At 36.9% G+C, this 20,846-nt stretch overlaps 2 protein-coding genes across 3 annotated transcripts in view; both read left to right on the top strand.

Moving 5' to 3' along the window:
- LOC136750983 (ankyrin repeat domain-containing protein 10) overlaps nucleotides 1-13,592 on the top strand; it is a 35,666-nt gene extending 22,074 nt beyond the window's left edge. Inside the window, exons 4-6 of one of the 2 annotated variants that reach the window (XM_066706181.1) lie at nucleotides 7,521-7,765; nucleotides 8,201-8,287; nucleotides 12,395-13,592. In XM_066706181.1, coding sequence (XP_066562278.1) covers nucleotides 7,521-7,765; nucleotides 8,201-8,287; nucleotides 12,395-12,870 — 808 coding nt within the window. In that variant the 3' untranslated portion in view covers nucleotides 12,871-13,592. Of the gene's footprint in view, nucleotides 1-7,520; nucleotides 7,766-8,200; nucleotides 8,288-12,376 lie in introns of both variants that reach the window. The other variant, XM_066706180.1, reaches the window with a different exon arrangement.
- Nucleotides 13,593-15,239: 1,647 nt separating this feature from the next.
- Nucleotides 15,240-19,165, top strand: ube2al (ubiquitin conjugating enzyme E2 A, like). The gene is made up of 6 exons (XM_066706178.1): nucleotides 15,240-15,394; nucleotides 15,815-15,895; nucleotides 17,723-17,748; nucleotides 17,972-18,061; nucleotides 18,489-18,577; nucleotides 18,768-19,165. The coding sequence occupies exons 1-6, from the start codon at nucleotides 15,351-15,353 to the stop codon at nucleotides 18,894-18,896; spliced, it is 459 nt and encodes a 152-aa protein (XP_066562275.1). The 5' UTR covers nucleotides 15,240-15,350; the 3' UTR covers nucleotides 18,897-19,165.
- Nucleotides 19,166-20,846: the final 1,681 nt, after the last annotated feature.

Genomic DNA, 20,846 nt, shown 5'->3' with positions numbered 1-20,846 from the left:
CTGTACAGTTGAGTTCAGTTTGATTGGGGCCTATTTCCAAATTTTGGAAAATGTCACTGGGAAAAGACAGTAATAGATTCTGCAGTTGCCTAGACTCTGCAGGAGTCTGGAGGAAAGACAAAAATGCTGTCATTATGCATTGCATTAAGAATAGGTTTAAAATGAAAGGGTGTTAAAATAATGGTAGCAGGGGTTTTGTTTCATTTCTATTTGTTTATGGTATTCTGAACTAATCAGACTGGTGTATCTTTGCCAGAGCTACTGTCATTAGTATTCTCAGCATCGGTGGGCCAGGCTTTGTGTTTCAAATTATGTCACATTCAATACTACCAGTGGGGCTACCACTGTCGTTAGTTTGTTATATTAGTCAGGGATTCCTAACCCTGGTCTTCAGGTTTTCATTCCAGATGAGATCTCTTACCTAATTGAACCCTTCACAGAGCCAATGAGGTCTTTAATTATTTTAAACACTTGGTAAGCATAGACATATTAAGAACTCCATTACGGAACCGAGGGCTCAGCTCGAATGAAGACCAGAGGGCACTGGGGTTGTAAGGACCAGGACTGGAAGCCACTGATATGGATTGTACCTTAAAACGCCTATAGCTACAGGCATAAATATTTTACCTTTTATCCCCCCCTTTCTTCAGTGGACCAGGATTGTTTAACTTGCAATTCTGGGTTCTACGAGGTGTCACTCTACATGGCTACACCAAAATGAAGATATTTGCGAAATGTGTTTAAAATTAAGTGATCTTAAAATTAATATTTTGAATTACTATGGATTTGTTTTGCAGCAAGCCTGTTATTAATTGCGTGCAATGTTCAGACCTACCACAAGATTTAATTAATTCAAGACTCCTGTCAACGACTCACAGACAGCAGTGATCCAGACGTATACTTTATACTTATTTTGACATATTTCCTGTTTACAATGAACACATTTTCTATGATGAATCTAGCTGCCACGTTGATCTTATGTGATTTTTTTAGGATCTGTAGCTCATTTCATTTCTCTAATCTGCCAGTATAAAGTGACACCCAGATAACATGGATTAGAAATGTTGAATATATAATCTATGGCAGTGTGATGAATTGGCCTGCTTAGATAGTGAATCTGACATTTAAATTATTCAGGTTGAGTTTTTGCTACAAGCAGTCTAAACATTTTGATTGTGCGGCCATATTAGTGGACTGAGAATGTAAATGGAAGTGCTGGTGAAGGTGGGAGTTTATCCAGGTTCTGAAGCACCTGTGAAAGAAGTGTCAATGTGCCTTTGTCTGTTAAAGGGTTAATTATTTAATTAAAATGTCATTGTCCCCTTAAATGGGAAGTGAATTAGGGAGAAAAACATGTATATGTATGTATATGGCTGACAACAATTTTATAGAAAATGTACTGATGTTTATCTACAGTGCAGATAAGTCACTATGAGTGAGGGAAGTGTTAAATCATTGAAAATGTGTCCTTTAAGCAGTTGAAAGGGAATACCACTTCTCGGTCCCTAGAAATGCAATAAAATATATTAAATGTCTTCTAATGTCAGAAAAAGGCATATGTGGGCTGGCATAGCACAGGACAATTTTTATTTTATTTAAGCGACTATAAGTGGTTTAATTTTTTTATTTTTCAAAGCATTGCAGAACAGCCTGGGGTCTTCATACCAAACTTGCATCCGCTCTTCACTGTGTGGCTCATATTCCTGTAATATGCTTTCTGACATGTTATTTCAAGCGGTCCAAGTTGTAAATCCACTCGAATTGTGAGGAAGTCAAATCAATACTTTCCTTCTGGGACTGGGAAGATTAGACTGTCCATCATAAAAGTGTCCTTTTAATAACTTACTGGTGCTGGTTTAAACTGTTGCAATTCCTAGCATGTCAAGTTTGTTATGGTTTGACACAGAGTTGAATTATGCATTTCCAGTGTTGTCTTTTTTTATATGATTAGTTTCCCATGAATGTATTGGTGCTTTGATTTCTTTACCATTCCTGGTTTGATTTATGACCCAGCATAATTCATATTGTAAATGGTTAACTTCATATTAAGGGAATATAGAGAAGTGAATATGATTGCTATTAACACCGTGGTATGTTCTATTACTGGAATTTTCTATTATATATGTAGGTTTTGCTTTGTTTAAATTGTGTTAATCAACTGTTCTTTGCAAAAATACCTTCTGAAAAGATTGTTCACCTCAAAACAGTTACACTGTAGCATTCTACATAAAGGAAACTTTTCACAAGATATTTTTGTTGGCACAGTTAGAATAGCAAGTAATCTAAACAAAAGCAAAAACTAAAATTACTGAACACACCAGTTATGAACAGATGCAGCTCCTTTATTCTGTGCTGAATGCTTAGAGATTGGCATTCAGAAATGCTGGGAGTAGGTGAGTAAACAATCTATGTACCCGTTTTGTAAAATAGGCTACTTAATTTAACTGTATTTTAGCTTTGTCGGCAACCACAAAAATGTATACAAAGACCTGCTTGTCTATTTATAGTTCTCATAACTGTGACTCTATCTAATTAAACTGGAAGCATTTAATTTTTTTATTAATTTTATTTTATGAGATGGGGTGGGGGTGGGGGTGGGGTGGTGTAATTAGCCATGTATAATTTCCTATTTATTTACAGCTGAGTGAAAGTTAAGTCATTTTGAAATGTGTATTTACAAATGCATTTTTGATTTTCTTTTGTGATTCAAGAAGAGCTTTTTAGAAACAGGCTGCTGTATACAATGTGAGAGATCAAGTTGCAGTGTAATATATTAAGGGTTTCAATGAGTAAGCAAACCTCCTTCCTTTGAATGGTAAAAACCATTGTGTGTTATGTAATTCCTGGGTTGCTGCTCCTCTCCATATATGATTGAAATAAATCTTAACTACACATTAACATTCATGTCTTAACCTTCCCTAGCTTTTTACATTTTGACATTTCGATGTAGCACAGAAGGTTGTCAGGTTGAATCAAAGCTCTTATTTAGGCATAAAGCTAGTGACTCTGCCTTCTTTAAGCCCCAGCGTACAAGTTCAATGGAGATCACTGGATTTTTAGTGCCTTAATTAAACTGGATCATTATAGCAACCGATATCATAGTAAAATATGCCCAACTTAAAATAATGTTTTTGAGGGGGGAGACAGAGAAGGTATCAAACCCTTGATACTTTTAATCCAAGGCTTCTTAATGTTAATTTAGATAAAGCAGAACTAGAAAACCAATCATTAGTCCGTCATGGCATTACTGTAATTTTATAAAATCGATCAAATACTTATACAGTTCAAGAAATTTGCAAATTTACCAAGAGTTACAGCAAGATAACCTTTGAAATTTTAGATTTCAAATGATGTGAAGAATAATGTCTGCTTATGCCAGTGTATTTTGCTTGTCATTCCCATTGAAAGGGATTGATAACCTTTAGACTGGCCTGTCACACATTTTTCTTTATCTTTGGAAACATTTGAGTTTTGGTAACACAGACACTGTGCCGTTGCTCTGTGATTGCCATTTCAAATACAAATTCTTAATTCTGTCAGATTGTTCCTGTTCAAACTCCTTGACTTCATATAACAGGAATAAATAGTTGTCTGCTTTTCCTACTTGACTGATTTACATTTAATCTAGGGTCAAGCTGAAATTATTTAAATGTAATTTTATTTAATTATGTAATTAATTAATCATTTTCCTAGTTCTTTCTAGAGGATATAACATCTTCCTGCACATTTAAACATAACTGTAGCTGACAAGATGACTCTCACATGGAAGCCTTTTATTTATCAACCCATCAATTAGTTAAACTGTTAATTAAGTCTTTGTTAATTGTCTCTGTCTCCTTTCCTTCCCATTTAAATGTATATTGGTGGTTCTGTGCCAACCCTGTGATTCACAAGACATCTCAATTTGGAGACCGTTGCACAAACTATAGTAAGATTATTTACGCAGATCGTGATAAATGTAGGCATTGTTTCTTTGGACATGCACGGCTCTGAAAACTACTTGAGAAAAGAGAAATGCATGTAAAATTGCATTACAGAAAGACTGCTGGAAGTGTTTACAAACATGGATTGATGAGCAGTACTTTTGCAGTTGTAATACCTTTCCCTCAATGCATTTTGATAATATTAATGGTGTTTCTTCAGTCAGATTCTCAAATATGATTCAATATCAGATTGTTTAGTAAAGTGGTTCTCAATCCTGTTACTGGGGACCACCTGCCCTGCGAAATGAGCTCTCTATTACTTCTTTACTAGTAGGTTACTTAATTGAACCCTAATTTAATGAATTTGCATAATTTGAGATGAGTATGAAACTGTAGATAGAACTTGAAATCTCCAACTTTGTATAAGCTACACAATTTAAAATGTCAAATGAAGCAAATTAGTTCAATTAAGTAATTAAGAGCTTGGTTGGAACAAAAAACACCAGGGCAGGGGGTCCCCAGGAACAGGATTGAGTAGTTTGGTAGTTAGCCAGGCATAACCCCCGCCCCCACCACCACCTGCTTTTATACATATAAAGCATTTTACATTTTGAATGAATCACTTTCTGCTTTTAGAACAGTGATTCCCAATGTCCTGCTGTTTTTAAAATTTCAAAACCTTAGTTGAGCTAATAATTGGCCAAATCAGAGTTTTAGAATTTTAAACCATTGGAAATGTCAAGTTGAATATAATAGTATATTAGGTACCCAAATTAGGTAATTTAAATTTTAAGTGAAATAAAATTAATTAATTAGTTCAATTAAGGTATTTGTTAATTGAGGGGGGACACAAACCTTCAGGACACTAGGTCCCTAGAATTGGGAATGAAATGTGTCTGAATGCACCTCGATAGTCTTAATTTGCATTTTCAAGGGTACTAAAACACCCTAGGTTTAATTTAATAGAAATTAAATATAATGGGGAAACGAGTGACAAGATATTTAAATCATATACTGTAATTCTCCAGCTTTGCAACATTAGTCTGCTCAAAGTTCTGAAAAGGTTTTGATAGATTAGACAGATTGGGAGGATTACAATTGTAGTATGGTTCCTGTGAACATATGAAGTACAGAGACTGGTTACTACTTATCGGTCATTGAAGTTTTGTCTGGAGAAGAAAATACATTCTAACATATACTGAAGGAGCAAGAACCACAGGATATGAAATCAGCAATCTGCAACCCTGTTTCACATTTTCTAAACATGTTCATTTTGCCTTTAAGAGCTGGGCAGTGAAGGCGTATATGGGGAAATTACCATTCAGAGGAGAGGTTTGCTTATTTATAATTTCTCAGTATCGCTTAAGTGTCACTGCAATGGGAAATGACAAGCTCAAGTATGTTCCATTTATATATGTGCCTGAATCCTGCCAGCTTGGCCTAAGGTAGGTTATGACCAATATAGGTTTTGTTTTTTTCTTAACATGTACTCTTTGTCCAACAGGTGTCATTAGTTGGACTGTCACTTTTAGAAAATGCTAGAACCTTAATCTTGATGATTTCAGAGACCGGTCTTAGAAAAGCATTAAGCACATGGAATCGAACATTTTGAAAAATTATACAAAATAATTAGAAGTAAAATTCAACCTTTCATCCAAATGGAACCTCTTCATTTGGATAAGGGCTTTAAAAATCATGGGCATCCATGAATGGAAGGAAATACTTTTCCTTCAGGTAATTCCACAACTGGGTAACATTTGTCAATCACTTTCTGAATGCAGTTCATTATTTTTACATGAGAGCCGTGGGCTGTCATACTAGAGGTTTTATATTAAACCTTGCTTTAATTCCCTTCTTCTGCTTGGGCTGTGTACTTAAAGATGCTCTGTTCTGGATCAGGGTGTTGCTGCTAAATCAGTATATAGTGGGGCTCAACCACTTTGTCATAGTGGTATGTTCTTCTGCTGCATTTTGCATTCAAATTAACATCTAATTTTGTGAAACACTCAAATGAAAGTCCCCTCATCCTCTGCTACCTTCTTTGATCGTGCTGCGTTTTTCAACCTGTATATATAAATTTCAGATTCGGTCTCATGCTGCGTGTTGACACTTGTCTTTAAGATGTCTGGCTCAGCATCTCTGCTTTTTTCAAATGCCTTAAGGTAGTAGATCAAAATTTTTCTGAGGAATTGAAACATGCTGAATTAATTTGATTCAACCTGGCGCTGCTCTTTTGAACAGTCTGGCTTTTTCTCAGCGGTCACTGTCTTGATCAGAAAACAATACCAAGAAACCTCTACAACTTCCCTTTGTGGCATGTCAGTGTTGATATTCCTCCAATACACCATGAGGAGAAGTTAATCCAGATGAGCTTTTTCTTTGCCTTGGAGGACATCTGAACATGTCAGTGATGTATCAAAGATTCACAAGTTTTTTTCAAGAACCCTTGTCTTTTCTCTTGATTACAGCTTTGTCTCTGAGACAACGGTTGTGACCAGATGTTTGTGCCGTCTTCCTGTTTGAACAGGACATTTTCCACTAGCCTTGAACTTCTTAATGGACATTACAGTCATAACTGGGATGTTCGTCTATGGCCTTTTTTGTAGTTCTCAGAACACCTATGGAGGTCATTAAACTTTTGCTGGAGATCTTCAGACAGTTCTCCATGATGGGGATTAACATTAACAGGATTGCTGTTGGACAGCCCCTACTTATATTTATCCATTACCAATTAAGGTAACTTTCACAGCTTTCTATAAATTTCTAGGCGTCTCTTGAAACTACAAAGTTATGAAGAAACCAACCCCTGGCTATTTACAGGCTATGATTACATTTTCAACATAGAAGATAACCATTTCTGATGTTTGGTATTTATACACACTATATTCTCTTACATTTTGATTTGTACGTTTCTTTTCAAAGAAATCTCCAACCATTTCAGAATGGATTTTCAACACGGTTATGCTTTCCATTCCTGAAAGTGAAGATCTGTCACACCAAGGATTTCTTCAGTGAGGCAATTTTAGTTTATTTTTATATTAACAATAATCCTTTTGACATATGTCAGTCATATGTCATTACATATTGCAGACCTTGTTGTTCTAGCTATGGAGACACCTGCTGTATTAGGTATTTTTATATACTAATCTTTCATAGATTCTACATCTTATTTGGATAGGAACCACACAACCCCTAGGACAGGTGTGAAGGAAGAATTAAATGGGTTAGGCCTTGTGCTGCTTTACATTCTCATTAAAGGTTTACAGTTTCATGGGGGGAAATGAAATCTGTAGAAGAAGGGGACAGGGTTCAGGTACTTGGTTCTTGTGTATGCATACCAATGAAGGGAACATACATTGTCATTTCCAATTGCAGTGGGAGATAAATGTAATGAAGGTAAATTTAGTGAGTAGTAGGAAGAGTAAAAGGTCACTTGCTTTTTTTGTTTTTGTTTGTTTTCAGAATTTTTAGTAGATCAATCTTCATATCACCTTCAGGGAGTTAATTTCAGTGGTAGGGAGCAGAGAGATGATCTGTATATTGACTGTAAACGGCAGCAGTACACAGAGGGTAATTGAGACTTTTTTTATCGTGCAGCTTAAGAAATGCTAGTGGCCTGACAGCAGCAGATCTTGCACATGCCCAGGGATTCCAGGAGTGTGCAGAACTCCTTTCAAACGTGCAGAACCAGCTCAATCAGCTCAATGGCTTCTGTACCAATGGGGCTTTAAATGGCGTCCAGCAGGCCACCAACACAAGAAGCCACTTCAATGGCGCACCCAATAGAAAGAGATCCCTTGAATATCTGGAGTCTAACCTGGTCAAGAAAGCCAGAACTGATGGTAGGTGAGATGTTTAAAGTGTGCATGAATTTAAAATGAGCTCTATATGTGGCTTAGTGAAAAACTTTATTTATAGAATGAAAAGGAACAGATTAACTGATAGAAAAGAATTTAATGTAAAGAGTATAATGGCATAGGTAAATCATAGTTAATTAAAGGGTGGGGGTTAACACTGACTGTGTGAAAGATGTTTTTCTCTGAATAATGATACCTGGTGTTTATAAGGGAAGATAAAATTAATGGCATGCCTAGCACTTGACAGGGTTATTGCTTTGTAAGAAATACAATATCCAGAGACAACTCGTTTACTAAACAGTCTTGTAGTTCTTGACTGTTTCAACAGAAATGTGTTTTTTATTCTGAATAGGTTTTGTACGAAACTTAAATGTGATGTACAGGAAATCCTACTGTGTTTTGTGCTGTGATTTGATACAGGCCTGGACATGCCTATGAAGCTGTACAGAAGTGCTGAGGACGAGCTGGAAACCATGCACACTGAGACGGCACCGCAAGTCAGTTCAGGTGGGATTGGACCCTTGCCATTTGGCCACAGCAGCACTGAGACTGTAGAAGATCAAACGGCTCAGGAGAACGGTTCTCCAGGACCTAAAGAGATTGAAATTTTCACTGTTGCTGCCATGCAGATCCCTTGCCGGTGTATAAACAAATATGCATATTTCTAACAAGAGTAGCCTCATCTATTCTGAAACGTGTATAAGATGCTCATTTGTAGCTCCACTTCTGTCTGAATGTTCTTCAGCAAACTGCTTCCTGCTTCTTTTATAGACTGTAGAGGCTAATTTTTATGCATGGCAATATATTTTTTACGTGTGTGTGTGTGTGTGTGTGTGTGTGTGTGTGTGTGTATATATATATATATATATATATATATATGTATATGTAACTAGATATCATAAATGGTTGAAAGTCAGAAGTGTTAGTGGTAAGGGTGGAGTAAATACCTGCCCTCACTGGCATTTTGCGTTACTAGATTTGTAGTAGCAATGTTTTGAATAATCTTGCATTCCATTTTATAATCTCACTTTTTTTTATATATATATTCTAACATTTTAATCATACTTTTTTTTTTTTTTACTACTACTTTCCAAGGAACTGCTCATATTCTATGTTGATTTTTTTAATATATAATGAACCAGAGATTTCAGTTTTGTTTTGCACAATTTGTTTTGTCCCATCTATTTTGTGTTGTAAGGGCTTTCTGCTTGTGCTCATATTATTCCTCCCCAATAAGGCCTAACCTGATTTTACATCTCGCTCATATCACACATTCGGGGACCGTGAGATTGGTTTACATTCGTTCTGAGGACATAAAAGGAAGCCAAGTGGCTAAAACTATAAGCAGGTCATTTCGACTTCTGAGCTTGTTGTTCTGATTTAAAGACAAGCCATTTATTTCCCCTATGAGAGGCAAGTCTACTTAGCTTGGCATGATTAACTCTTGCCACGTGTGTGTGAAGCAGTCCGGTCAAACTCATTAGCTCAGAGACATCTTAAACCCTTCGAGACCCCCTCAGTCTGGCATTCAGAAGCATTGACTGGGAAATCCTGCAAGGTGCTGTACACATGGGCAGCATGGCCCAGCCTAGTTAGGAAAACAGATTCTTATTTATATATTATGTCCGATCATGACAGTTCTAAGACCACAACAAAGGATTCAATCAAACCTACTTTTTGTTTACATTGTAGGTCCAAATACGTAGAGATGTTTTCTGAAGGTTCCCAGTAAATCTGCTTCCATGCAGTGGTCAGTGTGTTCCAAAACCCCACAACTTTTGTAAAGTGCTTCCTAGACTCTTCCCAAAACACACTTGCACTAAACTTCCATTTGTGTCCTCTTCCTAGTTCTGTTGTTGAGTGGTTTGGGATAATTTATCAACTCCCAAGCCTTCTCTGTTCCAGGCTAGGCAAAGGATATATTTTAATGAATGTAACGTATATACCGTATTTATTTTCACTGAGCAGCTTAGTTTAGTTTTGAGGAAATCCTAAGGCCGTGCTAATGAGTCTGTTACAGTGGTAAAGTTTCCGGCAAATAGATTAATGGTTGACTGCCTTGGATTAATCAAATGACTGATATGCGTGATCATTAAGAAATCTCTTCAGTGTTGCAGATGTGTATTTAGTGTTTGTAATGAAGGGAAATATACTACTTAAAGTTCTATATCTTGTATACTAAGCTGCATTTGGTTGTACTATGTAGTGATAGAAAACGCAGTGAATTATGTTAATGTGCACCCTATGTACTTTTTACGAGCTAATAAAGATATATGGCGTCAACGACGGCTAGTCTCCAGACCACTCCAGACCACTCCACAGCTGGCTGCGATTTGAGTACGTTTCGGTAGCAAAAATGATTCCCATAACATTTCAGGAACTTTTGACTCTTAATCATGCACAATGGATGTACAATTTGCTGCCAAGTATCTTTGTTTGGTTGTATTTTTCCAAGCTTTGCATGCACAGAAATTGCTTACAGAGTAAAGGCAATCTTCAAACCTGGGATGTACAGAGATTTTTTTTTTACCAGTAACCATATTAAATCTACATTATTACTATAACTGTTCACCATATCTGCATTATTTCTGATGTGTACAGCATGTTGGCTTCTTCTGACAGTGCTTTGTATTTGTGAAAAGTTATTAAATGTAAAAAAATAATCAAAAAAATAATAATCAAGCTGGTTGGCTGTAAGTTTATGCTTACTTACAAATGTTTGTTCACCAATGTGTTCTGGCTGATTTTTTATATTTTATTATATAGAACTCAAACACCATCTCTTAACTTTGTTTGTTGCTTTAGCTTTTGTGTGAACTTTCTGAAACTGAAGACCACAATGCAGCTATAATCTCCACTTAAGCACCCCATTTATTTATACCTGCCTTTTGCACACTGCACACTTTTACCAGTCATTGCAGACATAAACTTTACGAGTTCAATAAGAACATGGCTGGCTATTACAGAGATGCTTCTCTCAACTTTGCATCATTTCTGGTAACTCTGTAGTCCTTTATCTGTTACTTCAGGTCTTTCTCTCTCCTCTTCTTTTTGGATACAGTCTGTTTGCTAATGTAAACAAATATATTATGTAGGCCCCAGTGGTTATCATATAAGTGAAAAGGTTTCTTTATTATAATTTATGGTATTGAAGATTAAATATATCTTGCACGTCCTACACCTACATCAGAAAGACGCATTCAAAAAAAGTTGCACACGTAAAACCTGAATAACATTTCAAGAACTAGGGTTCTGGTACAACTGCATATAAACTAGTGAACAGTAAATGGTTGTATTGCCATTAAATGGCTTTCAATACTGTATATATTGGGATTATAATCCTCGAACATGGACTTAAAATACTGCTGATACTACAGTTTGTAGTAAAATGTTTTTTTGTACAGTTAGATCTCCATTTAATTATCCTGAATCTATTTTAAATGTATTTTCCCACTACTATCATTTTCAAACCTCATTATTCATTGGGGTACTGTGCCCTCTAGTGGTCCTGTAACATAAATGTTATAAGGTTTATTTTAACTTTCACGAATTAATTTAAAACCAAATAGTTAATATGCAGAATGAGTGAATTACATAATGTAAAGTACAGAAGCTTATTTGTGGTTTTAATTTGGAAGACTATGCTTAAGTTAAGTAATTTGTAAAACAATTAGTATATATAGCATACTGTCCAGTGTATTTGTATAGATGGAACAAAACAAAGTGTGTTGGGATACTGCTATTATGTAGGCATGACTTATTTTTAATTTCTCTATTGAACAGATCATATATAACTACATTTTGGCAACTGTGTTAAACTACTACAATAAGAAGCTTCACAACGCATCCACATAATTTGAATTTTAACATTTTAAAGACAAATGGCCATGGTTCTTCTCTTTATAATCTATTCATCTTAAGAGGGTTTCTTTGAGGATAATGGAGTAAAGCATATAATCCAGTGACTTCAAAAATACATTAATCCTTTGCTCTTGCTGTCCTAATACAAAACAACCATTTATCTTTTCTGTGTGTCTGTGATTATTGTTAATTGCATATCACCCTGAATGTAGGACTGGGGGTCAAGCTTGATCACATGTATGTCAAACCAGAGTGGTGCCTTGACTTTCTCCTTGCAATGACAGAGTGCCCTGCGGTGGTGATTTACAGATACGGCGTCTGGTTGTCATTCAACAGCTATTTCTGATTGAGTCAGCTCTATTGTGTTTAATGCAGAAATGTCAATACACTTTTTTTTTTATCTAAAAGCCACCATTTTTACTCGTAACGAAATCATTTTCTGCAAATGGAATGAGTTAAATTTATAGATCACTTTTTTCCTAAACTGAAAATGCTAACAATCGTTCATCTTGGTACACTTTGGTTTGAAGTTGAGTACTCACTAATGTTTACATGAAAGCTTCACGTTCAATTTTTTTTTTATTGGACATTTAAGTAATTGTGCAAAACAAAAACGAGACCATTTGATGATAATGTAACCTTGATCTTTAACAATTCCCAGCCTTGTGTTTGTGATACTGACCGTCAATTGACCCTGAATGTGATTGCTTCACATTCTCTTGTTTTAAACGGCAGGTGCGTCTGTATCCGCAGATTTGAGGAACGGTTGCATGCCAGGAAAGGCTTTGCTGGGCAACGGATTTGCTGTAAATGGGCTTTACCAGCCAGCGCAGCTCAATGGAGTGGAGGCCAAGTCAGTGAATGGCTTCTCTGCCGAATGGGTCCTAGCAGGGTCCCACACCAGTGGAAACGGATTGGCAGTCAGGACCTCAGACCCTGGCACTCTCACTGAAAATGGCTCGAAATCCTCCGATATGTGCGGCTCTCTGCACCTCAGTGGAAGCCCTAGTAGTTGTGTAACACACAGGCCTTCTTGGGCTACAGGTAGCCCCTCGGAGCTGGGCGATCCCGGTGAAAATCTACAGTACGGGCATTACCATGGGTTTGGAGACACGGCTGAGAACATACCTGAGGCTAGCAGCCAAGTGGAGCACACTCGATCAATGAAAGTAGAGCAGCGCTACGATAATGCTGTTTTCAGCACCTTGCACCTCTACCACGGCTCTTAAAGAGCAGCTTACTCAGCACGAGGATGACAGTGTTGTCATCCCTTAACTAAACGGTTATTTTTGCTTTCCTTTATTGGGGCTTTGACTGACTTTGTGTTGCTGACATCTAAACCAAGCAAGCCAATCTTGTAACAAAAGGGAAATTTATGTTGGTCTTTTATATTTTAAGAAATAGTTTTTGAGTTTTGAAAATAAACAGTTGGTAGTGTTATACCAATTCACTGAAACCAAGTTAAAAAGGGATGTTCGTTTTAATAAATGCAGGAAGATGCATATATTTTTATTTTATTTTGTTTTATTGTTGCAAAGCTTGATGAAATGTATCAAATACTTTGAATGTTATCGATTTTAGTTAAATGTGTACTTTAGTGAGACTCTGGGTTTAGTGTATGGACACGTTGGCCAGATTGAAAGAGAGTTTGAAAGTTTTGTTCGAATGTTTTTTGTGCCAACAATGTATGGCTTTTATATGCAGTGCAAGCTTTGTAAGGTGATCAGATGCTTTCTGATTCATATATGACTATAGTTTATGTAACATTTTCTTAAGCATTAAAATTTAGATCATGCCAGTTGTTGGCTCTAGCACTTGGCTCTGATTATATAGTTGCGATGATGCTTGGTTGTGCAACCTTTTATAGATTGGCTGTTGTCTTTACATTCCTTTTTTGTGTAATTCTGTATTGGTTTTCACTGTCTGAATACAATAAACAACATTCTCAATATGCTGTTGTGCTTAATGTGTTAATCTTACATTTTTCCTTTGCTTAGTTAGTTTTCACTGAACATCTGTGGTCAAAATATAAAGTGCAACACTACAATGTAAAATATAAAAGTACTACCTTGCAGGTTTATATAGACCGATCTATATAAATCTTTGTCAAATTAAATTTTCAGTTATATGGTTATTTTTGTATTTAACCAATATCTATTTCAGTTAACATTTTTATCTTTTTACTGATCTTAGGGAGTGATTTTAATTGTATTAAGACTTAATATATGCACATAAACTGCTGCTTTCACAGACCCTAGTTAGCCATAGTTTTGTATTACCCAATATTAATTGTACAAGACTAGTTCTGTGAAGCCAGCATTAAACCATGCTTCCTAATTCGTTTTTCTGCAATGTGATGTGGTTTATAAAATGAAAGTATAAATATGCAGGTTTAGAAACCAAGAAATCTTATGAAGGAGTAACTTTAAAAAAAATCTATATTTATAGGTGACCCATTTCATATTTCAAGGAAATCTAGTACTACACTTTTTGTTTTTTGCAGTTTACATTTAAATTTAATTTAAAACCCATCGTAGAAAGTAAATACAAACTTCACCATTTTGCAGATTCATGGCAAAGCTTTGCATGGTAAGAATCCTAATCATTAAACCATTATATAGCCTATATAGAGAGAGAGATGACGGCCTTTATTCACAAATGCCAACTAATCTTAAACACGAATCATGATACTGGGGTGATGGATTGCATTGAAAACTTCAGAGAACTTCATAGAGAACAGAGACGTGTCATATGGGACAAGAATGCAGTCTTTGGCCCATTTGGTCTGTATGTATGAGTTTGTGTGTATACATTACTTTTACTATGCTTCACATCATCATGTACCATGTTTTTGCCATTTTACCATACACACCTTACAATTTATAGCATAGTACACCTCACTACACTTTATCCCATTCCCATGATAAACTATGCTTTACCACATGTTTACCATACTATAGAGGTTGTATGGTGTAAAAACAGCTTAATTACCCGTGGGGCTATTTCCATGGTATGCTCAATAAGACTTAAATATGCTTATAGTAACTTACATACTATGAACAAACCTATACTACAGCAACTATCCTACTTAATTACAGTATTAATTAAGTACAAATTACGTAAGATATAGTTGGGTTTTTATTGGAGCAATCACTCAATGGTATAACAGCTGTGTCCCCCAGCAGGGACTGACCCCACGACCCCACACTGCTGTCCTTTAAATCATAGAGAGCAGAGCGCGTCACCCACCGCCGGACTCGACCTTCACTGCGCTGACCTCACACACACTGCCTACGTCACCCGGTATCCGCCCCCAGCTAGGGCTATCTCAACTGGCCCCCAAAATAGGGGGGTGATGTATATTACTAACATATGAAATCAATTGTTTGGATGTAATTTATGTCATATATCTGACGAGCCTGTTATAGTACGATTTTACATAGCTTCGGTTAAAAATTGCGAGGATATTTGTTCAGTTTTTACAAGATATCATTTTCAACTAAAGCCGCCGGCCCTGTTTTGTATTCATAGTTCCGCCGCAAAGTCCATTTTTAATAAGAGTTCAGAAGAGCGGAGAGCCGTTGCGTTAGAGTGCGGGGTGGCGGTGGGTGGGACGGGGAAGGGATCCGCTCTGGCTTTAGCTGGTCAATGCTCTTTTACTGTTTATTTATAAGCTTGCTAGTGGACAGACGTTGCCTCCCATTGCGGGATGTCTACTCCAGCAAGAAGGCGGCTTATGAGGGATTTTAAACGGTAGAGTTCCCTGGGCGCAGCTCTTAATTGATCTCCTATTCATGTGTGTCACAGCCGGAAAACAGCTGTGTTTGTGACGGGGAACAAACAAACAAACAAACATGGCGGCCGTCGACGACTAATAAGCCTCAGGACAACTTTGACGAGAATCAACTGCTGCTCCTAACCGCTTTCAAATGGGCTCGTTTGCTATTGCAGATATGCGTGTCCCTGTCCTAAATCAGTAGATTCACAGGTCTCACAGTGCTGTTGTAATCATAGTGATAGTACAGTGTAAACAAAGTTAGTCTTGTATTGTAGTCCAGATGCTTTGTCACGTACATTTTCAGTTAAATCCATACATCTCATATTGTAATATGTGTATTAAAATAATTAAAGTAACACGAATGAGTGCAGGGCTGAGTGTCCGTGTGTCCGCAGGCTGCAGGAGGACCCCCCGGCCGGCGTGAGCGGAGCCCCGTCCGAGAACAACATCCTGGTGTGGAATGCGGTCATATTCGGGTAACGGACTAATTCTCTTCAAATATAAGCCTGATTCCTCCAGGAAGATATAGCTTTGGTCAAAAGTGTAACACATGTATGTACCCACTGTGTGTGTCAGTTGAACATTATAACTTCTGAATTAAAATGCCATGTAACCGAAAATATGAGATGTTATGTGTATGTCCCTGTACTTCCTATTGCTGTATTGATCTTAAGTGATGTAGACGCTGCTGCCACCTGATTAGTTTCCCACACTGTAGTGAAAGTTTGCATGCAGAGGAGCAAGTCAGCTGATTCAAATGACCTTCGGGGTCACGTTCGGCTTTACTCGTGTGTACGGTGGCTCGTTGGGGACACGGGGGAAGAAAATCGCCCCTCTGGTTAAGTCGTGATCGCGACATGACGTTACCTCTCGCCGTCAGAGAGAACGGAAGTGATGTCATTTTCATGCGACAGCGCTGAGACTGGGGCAGTGCTGTGTCGACACTTTCGGGTTTATTTTCAGCAAGGCTAACGCAGACATTGTTTTATGTCTTTCAATAATTGAAAGACAACACCACACAGTTGTTTTAAATACTCCATTATTCAATTTAGCATCAAACTGCATGGGGATTGGAGGGGGTGTAGGTGTGATATAGGTGTATTTATTCAAAGTCAGCAGTAAGTAAGTGAAAAATGTACAGTGGACTGAGACCGCTACATATGTAACAGTTCAAACTGTATAAAACCATACACAATGTCATGCATATCAAAAGTGCAAATCACTGTGGGGTGATTCAGACCACTCAGACAATGTGGTCCGGGCCTCGGCAATTGTGAACAGATGAAGGCTTAAAATATGATTTTGAACAGGCATAACTATACTCAATGGTTAATAGACTTATTCCACCCCTTCTATTGTATGGAATAACAATAACAGTAAAAGCATTATTATAGTAATATCAATAAACACATGTGAGAGATGCATTTGAAATGGACCACCAGGGATTCGAGCCGCGTTCATTGAGTGCCTCCATCACAGCACAGTGCTCAGCCACTACACCACAACACACAGCCTTTCTACAACTGTGCCTTAATGCTGCACTGAGGGGTACTGTCACCTGTAACATGTTCATTATGCACAATGAGCATATTTACAGCCACACGTAGAATATGCTAATATGAATAGGTTTATGATTATTATGATTGTAGTTTGGATAGTTTTTAGGAGTTGTGTTAAGAAAACTAAAACAAATGCCAGCATATTCAGTTTGCTCTAAGACCAGTGCGCAGTGGGCACATTGGACAATTGTGAGTGACCAGTTAAACTGAAGCGCATGTCTTTGGACTGGGTGCAAAATGGACTGAAACCAGAATACACTTAGAAAAGACAAGTGAGATACGGAGAGAATAAGCAGACTTCACAGCAGTGTAATGCATTCCGCACATTTCAGTCCAGTGGGTAGCCTATACATTAACCAGGATCACTTCTATGTTTGTGTCTGTAAAGTCTAAGTCTGGCAAGTTGTTTCACACTGATGTCCTTCAGTTATTGAAAGGCATGAAACAATTTCTGTCTGCATTAGCCTTGTAGAAATTAAAACCGAATGTGTTGACACAGCACTGGCCCAGTATCAGCACTGTCGCATGAAAATGACATCACTTCCGTTTTCTCTGACAGCGAGAGGTAACGTTATCGCGTGATCACGACATAACCAGAGGGGCTGTCTTTTTTTTTCTCCCCATGTCCTCAATGAGCCACCGTACATTTGCCTAGTGTGCTGTAATTTTTATTTTCAATGTAAAATAATGCATTGCATGAACTCTGCACTGAGTATGAAATAACTGTTTTGTTTTTAATTCCAGCCCTGAGGGGACACCTTATGAAGATGGTAGGTGGCCTTTTGTCAGCTTTCATGTTTTCTAGCTGATATTGAAGAGACATCTTCTATCCAGCAGTAATTTAATGTATTTTTGCTAAAAGTGTTCATTTTTAATTGTATTAACATGGCATTAATACCATGTGTGTTCTCGGTGCTCTTTTAAATGTTTTTTAAATGACATGCCTGTTTACACCTGTGATTAACTCTAGGCTATATTCTTTCCAACCCCCAGGCACTTTTAAGCTGACAGTTGAGTTCACGGAAGAATACCCAAATAAACCACCAACAGTTAGATTTGTTTCAAAAATGTTTCATCCAAATGGTATGATTTTGTCAATATTAACCTATACATACATGACACAGGTCTCCACCTTTCAAATGTAGGCAAAAGGCTTGAGAGTAATCGGATAATTTAAGGACAGCATTATGTGCCTGATGCATCATTAAACTACTCAATTTGTATGTTATTTTGTATAAGAAGGAATCACGGATTATAAAATGTGTGTATATTTAATCAAATTTAGTGGTTTCTCCCAGTGAATGTACACCACTTGTATCACAGTGGCAGTAGCACCCCCCAATGTTAGTTCTGTATTACTTTACTGTTCTAAGATAGAGGTGTTTTGTTAGGTTGGTCTTTCTGTATTTTCATATTAAGTATTTGTAAACAAGAAAATATTATATATTGAAAAAGTGCTGCTATTTATGTGTGTGTATATTTCAAAATGACATGAATATTGTTCTTCCAGTGTATGCAGATGGTAGCATATGCCTTGATATTCTGCAGAATCGCTGGAGTCCGACTTATGATGTATCATCAATTCTGACTTCTATACAGGTAGGATTTACAATGCAGTAAAGCAGATTTTCATCCAAAGCGAGGATTTTCTAAGTGTAGTTTAGCCCAGTTGTTGATAGTACATAAATCCATGTTTAGGATACGCAATACTTTATAATTTCTTGTAATATACATTTCCATCTGTTCCACTTGTTTTCTGCCTTACATCTTTTTATCCTTCTGTCTGCAGTCACTGTTGGATGAACCGAACCCAAACAGTCCTGCTAACAGCCAAGCTGCTCAGCTTTACCAGGAAAACAAAAGAGAATATGAAAAACGAGTTTCAGCGATTGTTGAACAAAGCTGGAGAGACAGCTGACCACATACCTTCTCAAGAGCACTAAACCTTTTCTTTAGGTTGTGTTGTTTTTGTAAGCACTTTGCCTCAGAATTGCGCTGTTGTATGTGTGCAAGCTCTGGTGTACGTTGTCCCTGGAAGATTATTGATTTGAGCACAGTCACTACATTCTTTCTTGCTATTGAAGCTTGATTTTCTAGCAATTCTTTTGTTATTTTGTTTGAGATCTGTCTTGAAATTTTGGTTGTAGAATTTCAATGATGCCCCCATTAATAAATAAGTCTGGCAGATTTTGTTGAAATATATATATTTTTTTACTATACAACTAATTATATAGTAAGATCTTTTATTTTGGTTCATATTTTTGTACTAATTTGCCCCTTGTTCCTGCTCTGGGGGTTTGAATAGGACACACATGCCTAATGTTTAATCGGCTATATTTTTGTGAACCTCCCCTAATTCTTTTCCATAATTTAATCTAGGCTATTTTACAAGGCCATTTAAAATGATCCTGCCATACTGTGAGAGAATGTACAATGTCTGTTTTTAAGTACTCCTGTGTATATATATATATATATATATAGTACATTTCAGAAGATATGGTGCACAGGTTTTGCACAAGTGATCCATGTATGAATGCTGTAAATAAAAATGGAAAATCCCTTTATTAAAGAAGCATCTTTTTATTGAATAATATTCCATAGGTTGGGTATTTTTGGTATAACAGCATGCAGTACAGCAGGTTTCATCATCACATTATGAGAATAGGTAGTTGCCCCTCAAACATCTCTTCTGTCATTAAATGGAAGAAAACTGATTCTGTTTACCAGCAGATATTCCAGGCTGTTAATTGAAGCATAATATGAAGATGTCAATAGAAACTAAATAAAATAAATGACATTTTATTTTATTCTCACTGCTGGTTTGGGTGGCCCATTCTCACTACATATGCTGTTTTGGTTTACCACTCTACACTATAACTTTTTACAGTTCCCTATACTTTTGTAATACAATTCCTAAACATGATTCAACTTGGATTAAGGCCTCAGCCAGATACAGTGCAATGTATATACACGTTAAACCATTAAAATCATCAACTTTAATCTGGAGGTATGGAGACCCTATTGCTCATTTTGTTCTGGTGGATTAATTTCTCTTTCCTGTTGAACTAAAGATCACCCCCTGGGGTGAATGTTCTGTCAAACAAGATAACGGATTTTACAATATTTTAAAACAATCTTGTAAATCTCTTCTGGTGCGGACACTGCTGTGGAGAATAGACAAGAAAACACATTTTTATCTCCCTTGACGGTAAATGACGATTTATCATTTTGCTTTGCCAAATACACAAATTAAATAAATCCTATGGTTATCATACACTATGATGGCTCATCGCAGAGTAAGCTGTACTATACTGTGCATTGTTTTCTGCTACAGGAAGCTAGTGGGTTAAAATAAAGTTGATTGTTATACTTTGCAATTTATGAATGCTGGGGGAATTACACTGGTATATGATTTTAGTTTCAGAGAAAAAGGTGTCCAATCAAATTGGCTCCTTTCTGTTTGAAGATTTTTCTGAAGGCGAGGGAAAGGAATATTGTGTTGGGTTCATCCCTTTACAAGCAATGGAGGGAAAAAGGCAAGCACTACTTTGATCTTCAAAAAGTGCATGTTTTAAGATATCTGCTATAGTGCTTAAGAGGATTTTCAATTTACTCACTTACTCTCCCATATTTTTCATTTATATTCTTTATCCAGGGATTTCCTGTAGTTTATCATGAAGTACAGTATGTTGCTTCACTGCTGGAATCAGGTTCCAACCTTTTTGCATGTAACACATGGGAGTAACAGACATGAAAAAGGGGGCTGCAAATATCCTTGAGGTTGATGATAGTCTGAATACAGGGAGTAGAAGTGTAGTGTTACTAGCCATTTACTTTGATGTTGATGCAGGGGTTAATCTCTTTCAGG

Source organism: Amia ocellicauda, chromosome 6 (assembly GCF_036373705.1).
Source record: "Amia ocellicauda isolate fAmiCal2 chromosome 6, fAmiCal2.hap1, whole genome shotgun sequence".
Lineage (NCBI taxonomy): Eukaryota > Metazoa > Chordata > Actinopteri > Amiiformes > Amiidae > Amia > Amia ocellicauda.
The sequence above is the reverse complement of the archived record's forward strand: the minus strand, read 5'-3'. Positions and strand labels throughout refer to the sequence as shown.

What these genes read in the sequence shown, in the direction of transcription:
- ube2al (XM_066706178.1), top strand. Translation starts at nt 15,351, where the DNA reads ATGTCTACTCCAGCAAGAAGGCGGCTTATGAGGGATTTTAAACG. An exon ending in AAAAATGTTTCATCCAAATG is followed by an intron (nt 18,062 to 18,488) that starts GTATGATTTTGT and finishes TTGTTCTTCCAG; the next exon opens with TGTATGCAGATGGTAGCATA. An exon ending in CAATTCTGACTTCTATACAG is followed by an intron (nt 18,578 to 18,767) that starts GTAGGATTTACA and finishes TTCTGTCTGCAG; the next exon opens with TCACTGTTGGATGAACCGAA.